Source organism: Teleopsis dalmanni, chromosome 2, assembly GCF_002237135.1.
Source record: "Teleopsis dalmanni isolate 2A chromosome 2, ASM223713v2, whole genome shotgun sequence".
Lineage (NCBI taxonomy): Eukaryota > Metazoa > Arthropoda > Insecta > Diptera > Diopsidae > Teleopsis > Teleopsis dalmanni.
In genome coordinates, this window is record NC_051847.1 from 125559134 (window position 1) to 125568707 (window position 9574).

Here is a 9574-nt window from a genome sequence, read left to right on the forward strand (position 1 = left end):
TAATAGTGAAAGACTAGTGGTGTGTGTACCGTGATTAAATCACCGCTATAGAAAATCCTTTCATGCAACATTGATTGCATACGCGGAAAACGAAAGTTGTTGCAAATTTGCGAATTTATTTTGCTGTTATTTGTGTTAATAAGAAAATTATTATTATTATATTATAAATTAATATAACTGTTTGATTGTTTTAGTTATAGCCAATCAATTGAATTATTTTAAAATTTTGAAATTTTGAAATTATTTAATAAAATTGTGGAATTAAGAAAACATTAAGTGTGATGATGAATTTCTCAGCATTTGGAGGTCCGTTTTCTGGTATACACCAGTTTGCCGCTAAGTTTGGACACGACACTCAAACACCAGGTGCTTTCTCAACACCAGGTATAAATGGTAATACGTCTACTGATAATCATGTGCAACGGTATCAAACAAATGGAAATCATTTTAATCAAAATGTACCAAACGGTAAGTTGGTATTCTTATCGATTATTTTCGAGTTTAATAAGAATTTCTGAACTTCTTATATACATATGTATGGTATGTATGTAAATGAAAAGTGTGTATACTTATACTCAATATAAATACACACATGTCATACGTATGTGCGCGTAAATTGTACTTGGTACTTGGTTTGTTTCGTTATATCAGTTATGTCTAGATGAAAAGGTTTGACTCACGACCACCCACCCCCAAAACATTTTCCTGTATTTTACTCCATTTCGTATTGTTTTTGTTTTTGTTTTTGTTTTAAATTTACATTGCTTTGGCTCACTTTATAATGTGCAATGAACTCTAATAGCTTTTAAAAATTTTTGCATTTTATTTTGCTTGTTTTCTGAGGGTGGGATTCACGTTTTTAATAAACGGTATTGTAGCTTTTTAATGATTTCCTATAGAATACCTAATATGCCCTCTTGTAGTCAAACAATTACTGAAACTAACTTGGTTTACTCATCAGACTTGATTCTTTTTCAATTTTGTGCTTGGAAAATTCAATTTATTTTTAATTCTGCATCTAATTTATCATTAAATATGTGAACTAAATCTAAATGAATTCTTTTCATATTATAATAATGCAATATTAATCCCTATTAATTTTTTATTACATGATATTTATATTTATATGCTTTATTGCCATGACATCGAAAAAAAACAAAAAGCTTTTTAAGTTCAATGATCCTTAAATAAATAATATACTTAAATGATAAACGTAAAAGGATTTTTAAACATGGAAGGCAAATTAAAAAAAATTTGATCAATATTACAATTTAGATTGCTTTTACACAAAGTACATTTTAATAAATAGTAAAAAAATTACTTCTTATTATCACGATTAAAACAATTTTTTGTTTATATATTCAATGACTTATACTTTTGATCATCTCGTAAGGGTTAAGGTCAGTATTTTAAAACTTAAATAAGAATATCAGATTTTTTTCATACTAAATCTGATTAGAAGAATCTACATCTCTTTTCTAGATTATGTCTTTTCGATTTCGATATTATAAATTTCAGAATTGGTTTTTTTTGTAATATATATATATATATATATATATATATATATATATATATATATATATATATATATATATATATATAAAAGAATAATAATAAAAGATTGATAATGGGAAGGATGTAATCTATAGTCAATTTATACTATACTATGTCCACTGCAGAGTAAACCAGGAAATTATAGAAAATCTCAGTTATTGAGAAAACAGCTTGTTTTTTATTTTATATTTAATTTGATAGATCGAATAGTGATATAGGTTTATTGGATTATCAAATTTTTAATTCTGTACTCAGTTTACTATTTGATATTAATATAATTACGTACTGTCAGTTTTTCTCGGCTCGCCTCTAATAGGTATCCAACATTCTTCAGTAATATTATTAATAATATTATCAAATTCAATCATTTGAAACCAATTTATAACAATACTATTACAACTGTTGTAAATTTAAAATTAGTTTTTCATTGCAGAAGAACTTTGACCATTACATTTATCCGGAATCTCGATATGCAGATTGATTGATGACAAAGAGTAAGTAGTTTTACTTACTTACTCTTTTTTATCAAAAATAAAAACTTACAATCTGTTTCTAAAAGTAAAAGGAACACACGAAAAATTATTTTGTTTACAACGAATTAAAAATTGTAGATTTCGCATATATGAATCGTGTGTTTCATAATAACAGTTTTAAAAAGCAGTTGATGCTTTATGAAAGTCTTTACTTTTCTCTAGTTATGAAACATTTATTGGCATCCATAAAGATAGCTGTTGCGACGCTTTCGGTAACCATATTTTATATTTAGATCAACAAAAAGTGTTTTTTTTCTGCACATGTACTATACATAATAGGCCCACTATTATTATAACCAGTTTTTTCACCAGTTTTAGTTAGATTCGAGAATAATAAATACAATATATATATAAATGTATATTGTTTAAAAACTAGGAAACATTGTTAAACTGTGTATGAAAGTGATATAAGAAGCTGCAACAATTACCGTGGGAATAAAATAACATATTGTAAACAGATCTGGTATAGATTTAAGAAACCAACTTTGAATAATTATCGAATACTTCGGTGATAATAACTGATGTTATAATTATTATTTGTATGAAAAGGCGTTTGACCTATTAGACAGAGAATGCATGCAGACTGAGTTCAAAACTATTGCAATGTCAGAAACAAATATCACGTATTCGACGGACGTACATATGATAGTTTCAGAAGTTGTTCACTGCATCTGACAATTCTCGTCAGATTATTTTGTTACTACCTTTAGAGTGAGACAGAGCTCAACTTTCGGCTTTAATCTTTTTTACAGTTGAACTTACTGATCTCTTAAAGCAGACTTGAATTGGTCTACCACATAAATGATAAATTAAAACTATCGTAAAAGCGTAAATACGTGCAAGATAAGTTAAATAATATTTAAAATTAATCGTCCATGATTCCAGGTTTCCGAAATATAATATAAATGAATACAAAAAAAGACTTCCTTATCAAACTGAGAAGTTTCAATATTTAGGGATGTATTTTAGCATAATATTGTAGTTCAAAATGTATATACAGGTCTTAACTAAAAAAGCTATATCTTCATTTCTGTAGTTGTATAAAATTTGTGCATTAAATTGTCGTAGGATCAAATTTATGATGCTCATTTTAAAATCATGCGTATTGTCCGTTCCATTATGTGTTTGTGAAATATTTTTCTAAACAGAACAAATAGAACAAATTCTACGTAAATTTGTAAAAAGATGATTTCATAACATACTCAGAAATAACCGAAGAAATAATACTTACTGAAATAATTCTCAGAAGATACCGAATGGATATGATATTAATAAAGAAATTGGAAAGTGGAAATAGAGAATTTTGATGGAAAGGCTATACATTGCTTAATTTTTTATAAATGATTTCGACATACCATTATAATACCATCTCCAACGAAGCAGAAGAAGTTCCACTAGAGCTGTCTTAATGAAATAAAAAAATATACATATACATTAACGAATAGTCATACAATGTTTTTCTAGTATATGGTAAATATGAAGTTACTACAAATTGAAATTGAAACTACAATACAAAAGACAAGCAGCGGAGTAAATCTATAATGTTATAAATATGGTAGAAAAATAAATGGAAATCTTTTATTATGGTGCTACATTACTCTATCAAAAAATTATATATAAATATATATATACTATGGGCTTACCTATTAACTTCACTGCTCAATGCTATATATAATATATGTTATTACATCAAATCATTATTTTATCTCTAATTTACATTAGTGCATCTAATATAGAAAATGTTATACATTTTTTCCCACATTTAAATAAAAGGGTTTGGTAAATTTAGGGAGTTGAATTTTAAAGTAGGCGGTTTAGCTCAGAAAATATGACAATATTACCGAATATAATCATAAAATAGATAAAACCCCAAATAACTGCTAAAATAAGATTCAAAGCACGATAGGGAATTCTTATAAACCAATATAAAAGTTTGAGATGAGCTGATGAGATGGGCTGTATTAGAAGACACATCATTTAAAGTTCAGTTAAGCTGCGGTTACATCAGCAACACCAACCACCGATAAGTCTCATGACTAGGCAATAGCCAAAACGTTCGTTACAGATTTCTACAAAATAAAATCGATGAACCTGGATATAATCTTATTAACAAATTTATAATAGAAATTTTAATTATTTTTAAGTTTTAAAAGTTAATTTGCTTAAGTTAATTGTTATCATGTTTTTTGGAAAAAAAATAAAGGTATGTATGAAAAGTTTTCGGTGATACTTTTTATAACATTCTAAAAATTTTCTGTAAAGTAGTTCATGAATTAAATGAATATTAATAAAATTGTATTTTTTTAAGTTAAATAACTTTATTTTTGTATATTGTATGATTATGAATATTTGTACATATTGACATTAACATCTCTCAAGTTTAATTAACAATCGCAACATTAAGATCCGTCCTTTTTAACTTCGGTAAAGTTTAATCAATGAGTATTTAATACATTTAACACACATATTGAATAGTCCAATCAAAGCCTACTACCGTCCATTTATTACTTTTTCAGTTCTATTACTGTAGCAGTTCAGTTAGAAAACAAAACAAAGAGCAATTTTTACAATTTTGCTTTTATTAGTTAGATTCAAAGATATTTAATGTTAAAGTAATTTAAAATATATATAAAAAATTATATTGAAATTTTAATTTAAAATTTTATTTTTATTTATTTTTGTTAATAATAAATTCATTTTTGTTTAATTTTTATATTACATTATATATAATTTCATAATTTATATCAATTTTATTTTATGCAAAAATATTTTCTTGACTATTTAACCTCTCCACTGTTTTTGCAGTTAAAATTTAGATGTACGGTTAACCGCTCCGTTTAACAAAGTTTAAAGCTAACTGGAGGGAAAAAACTCTAAGAACTCTAAGTGTATTAAATCAACTATATTTAAGTCTTAGCAGGAGACAATGCATATTAGTGGAACACGTAGTGATACTTTTTAATAGAAGTAAAAATATATCGTATGTTTGTTGTTTGTAATTTTGTAGTTTTGAATTTGTACATTTCTTACATTTCTTGTGGAACCAAAATTTGAAAATGAATCATGTCGAAGTGAATCAAGTTATGTTTGTCATCATAAAGTGCGAACGTTACCGTATTATTTATGAAGTACAATATTATTTAAGATCTTCTTAAATAATACTGTACTAATTTTGAAGTCATGGAATTTGTTGACCATCTTGGTAAATTTATAATTTTTGTCTTATAGTATTTCTGTTTTATATGGAAAAGGAAACTAGTAGTTTGTGTTAATTGTGATATAATTATTAGTGTATATACAATATATTAATACAATTATGATGACAATAATGATGAAGAATCCATGTACATTATTCAAGTATTGTACATAAGCATTGTACATATTTATTTACATGTATGTTAAATGTACTCCCTTCCGAACATTTAACAACATAGCAACAACAAGCATGGCAATTCTAAGCTAAGGAAACTTAAATGGAGCTTGATTGCTGCTAAAATCACCCTCCTTATACCATAAACGCTTTATACATACATAGGCATATATGCATTGGCTCAAATATGTATATGCTTATATTTCTTGTTTTCGGCACTAAGTTCTGTTGAAAATATAGCACAAGTTAAGTTTTAATTATGCTCTTTATAATTAAATATATTTAATATAGAATAAATATATTCTTAATATTTTTTTTTTTGAAAATTAACGTTTAAAAAAAAACTACTTTAATATTATGTACTTTATGAATATATGACCATTGTGACTCAAACCTTGAATGTTTTACTTAAACCCATATCATACTCAGACTGTTGTGGCTAAAAGCATTATATACGAAACATCCCCAATATTGGGGGCTACCTCAGTCCAGAATAGTGAATGGTAAATTGGTATGCATACCAACCCCACCAAATCGTTGCTCTATTTGCTTTCGCTCTTTCTCTAATTTTATGTAAGTTTAGCTTTAGCTTTAGTATTCGTATTTGAAGTTCTACAAACACATTTAAAGTTTTATACCATACCAAGCATACCGGTTTCATTTCCTATTTTCCAACTCATACACTCACTTTCCACTTTCCACTCTCACTTAACTTATAATGTTCTCTATTTCCTTTTTTAATTTTGTTTTACGTTGAAATGGGGTTGGAATTGTTCATACCAGTAAGCAGTAAGCAATAAGCAGTCAGTAGTCAGTAGTCAGCAGTCAGAAATTACTCTTACCATTTCTTCTCAATTTGTACTCGTTTCTTCTCGGCTTACTCTACTTTCTCATCGGGAGAGTAGTCAACTAAACTCATCATTCGCTGTTTATGTGTGAAAGTAAAGTGAAAAGTGAAATGCGATTTGCTTTCTATATAAGAAAAAAACGTATGTGCCATCAAATCGTTCAACGACTGCCTGCCTGCACAGCAAATGTTGTGTATTTGACTGAGCTTGAAATAAAGGAAATCATTTCTTATAAAATTCTATATTTTGCTGAACAAAAAGTATAAATAAATGTTATCAAATTTTCATAACTCTATTTCTAAAAAATTTCATTTTGCATTAATAAAAAATAATTTTTATTTAAACTAAGGACTCTTTATTACATGAATTTGTTGTCTCCTTCGCAATGATTAAATATTTAATGTTTATATTCAATAAGAAATGCAATAAGAAAAGTATGCAATATATTAAAATTTTGCAATAAGTGCAACTATTATACTTGACGTTTGGATGGCTGTACCAGAATAGATACTGGTATATCGCCATTCCAGAGATCTAATGTACTAAGTTAGATAATGTAATATGAAGAATATTTAGAAATAAAATAAATTTAAAATTTTCATTTTTTATTTAAAAATATATGCCCTTTGCTGACCGATTGAAGTAGGCTAAGGACAGGAAAAAGTATCAATTAAAATCTAATTCAACCAGCTAACTTACGATGCTTTCTAGACTTTCTAGAAAATACTTCAACATTGATACTCGTATGTTAATATTATTATTGTTATAATTTTTACATGATTTTCTTTTTTAGAAATTTTTAAATCGTGTTTTCTGCACAATTCTATCAAATATTAATAGTGAGTTAAAGATTCTAATTCTTTAGTATTTTAATGTTAGTTATACATTATTTCCTTTTATTGTGAGACTTAATTGGTTTTAAAAAAATAGGTATTTTATTATTTTTTTTTTAATTATTTGTTCGTTTAAGAATTAGATACCCACAATTATGGACCACCTTCTGCGTAGTGATCTGGATTTTTGGTTTACTTGTACAATCTACATTTAAATTTATAACATATTATAAATTTAAATAATAAACATTTGCAGTTGAAACATTAACCACATAGTTTAATTAATTAAACACTACAACTTAAATAAAATCATGTAATCTGTTGTAGTTTCTTCTCACTTATAAAATATCTAAATATCTATAATATCTATTTTCAAGTTGTAGTACTTTTTAGATACTTTTAAGTACTTTTTAAACTTAATAGCATATTATCTTATTGAGTTAAATTTAATATTGTATATCAACTTCAAACTTTTTTATGACTAATGACTGACCATTCTAATATTTTTTTATCTTTTTTAAGGAACTAAAAAAATGTTTTAATTTTATAAAACTTTCATTACTCTCTTTAAATCATTATTTTTTTATAGTCTTCATTAATTACTTAGAAATAATTAATAATTAAAAAAATAAATATTGAAAATTGTCTGAAGTTATTTTTTTCTTTGCAACGAAGGTGAATAATTATTCCATATAATTTTTCTTTAACACCCACGCACGTATCCTCTCAGCTGATTAAACACTTCCGTTATATACATAATCAAATATACAAATACATAAACCAGCTAACTCGACCGGCCGGCATTTTCATTTTCTTTGTCCTCTGATTTTCGTTTCCACTAGTATGTGGTAGCTAGGTGCTTTACTTGTGCGGAACCTTAAATGTACACACAAAATTGTTCATCAACGGATGGCCTTGGAAACCGTTGCAGACCCATAAATATATCAGCAGTAAAAATTACAGTAACAAAATTGCCGACTGCAAAATGGCTATACGCACCGCACATGTGTTCCTGGTGTTGTGTTCATGTAATCCTGTTTGCTGTTTGCTGTTTTTGTTCTTCAACAGACACGATAGGTGGCACCTCTTACTATCTGCTCCCTTTATGTATATTTCCTCCCAAACGTACGCAGTTCGTTCTTAGTTCGGCAAAACTCGTTTGGAAAAAAATTTATAGACAGCTGGGAAAATTCGAACCTTAAGCGATGGCCGCTTTCCTAAAATGAAATCAGTTGGTGTGTGGTAGCGGTTGAGCATTGCAATTCTACAATTGGCTTTAAACTTTTTTTCAATATTTTAATATAGAAAATTATAACTTTCAATAACATTTTAAAATGTGTAATTATATATTATTTATATTATATTTTTTATGCTAAAATCCTTTTATAATGTTTTACACATTTTAATTGTAGTTTCGGCTGCCAACAACACAATGCAGTACGGGCAAAATATATCAATACCGTATTCACAGCCGCAGACTGACTTGAATTTTCTTAATTCGACCGATCATAAGAAAATCCATCCTAAAATTGAACGAGACAGGGAGGAAGGTGAGTATGAATTAGTAATAAGAATTAAATACAAATTAGTAGTAATGTATATGACAATATACATGTATGGTATATTCGTTTGCCTGCTTTAATTGTGTTATAAATTGTATAACAATTTCAGCAAGAATGTGATTATGTAGAACTCAATTTCAAGGACACTAGCTTTATTGTTATACTTACATTTATTTTTAACCGTTACACTGTCTTCCTGACATTTCTGTATTCGTTCGCACTCTGTCTGCTTTCACTTTATTCACTTTCTCTTTGTTCGTGTACATACACGGAATTTCATTAACTTTATTCTGTTAACACAGTTTTTTTGGGTTACTTTGTTACAAACAGTTATTACATAGTGCTATATTTATAGATAGAGGCGAGACATATATTAGTGTGGTTGTGTTGGTATATAACAGAACCCAAAGAACCAAATCAGCCAATTAAATTTTATATTAAAAAATATTTAAAATATAATAAAATAAATTTGTTGTTTTTTTTCTTTTTTGGTTAAAAATAAATGTCCGTCCAAAAAGGAAAACACATTACCATAAATTAGTTCCCTACAAATATTTTTATGTTATATTCTAGTATGTACATGAAAGTGAAATGTCCTTGAATATTGCAGAAATATATGACCAAGTAGCCTGGGATTTATGGCATATTTCGAGTATACATATTGGAATGAAAATGTTATTGGGGTAGGCTTTTAAACGATTCTACATAACTTTTCAATTAATATATTTCATATTCACAAAAATTTGATATTAAACATTTATATTATTTAAATATATGGAAAAAATAAAATATACTCATCGTAGTTCCAATATTTTATATATAATATAGAAAGTCAGTGCCCTTGTTTTTTAATATTAAACTAATTTGTTTTCCA

General features: G+C 26.9%; 1 protein-coding gene across 1 annotated transcript; it reads left to right on the plus strand.

Moving 5' to 3' along the window:
• The first annotated feature begins 218 nt into the window (after positions 1 to 218).
• On the plus strand, positions 219 to 8780 carry LOC119675654. The gene is made up of 2 exons (XM_038086861.1): positions 219 to 468; positions 8551 to 8780. The coding sequence occupies exons 1-2, from the start codon at positions 282 to 284 to the stop codon at positions 8778 to 8780; spliced, it is 417 nt and encodes a 138-aa protein (XP_037942789.1). The 5' UTR covers positions 219 to 281.
• Positions 8781 to 9574: the final 794 nt, after the last annotated feature.

Coding starts and splice junctions, on each gene's coding strand:
- LOC119675654 (XM_038086861.1), top strand. CDS start 282: ATGATGAATTTCTCAGCATTTGGAGGTCCGTTTTCTGGTATACACCAG. Junction 469..8,550: donor TAATCAAAATGTACCAAACG/GTAAGTTGGTAT, acceptor TTTTAATTGTAG/TTTCGGCTGCCAACAACACA.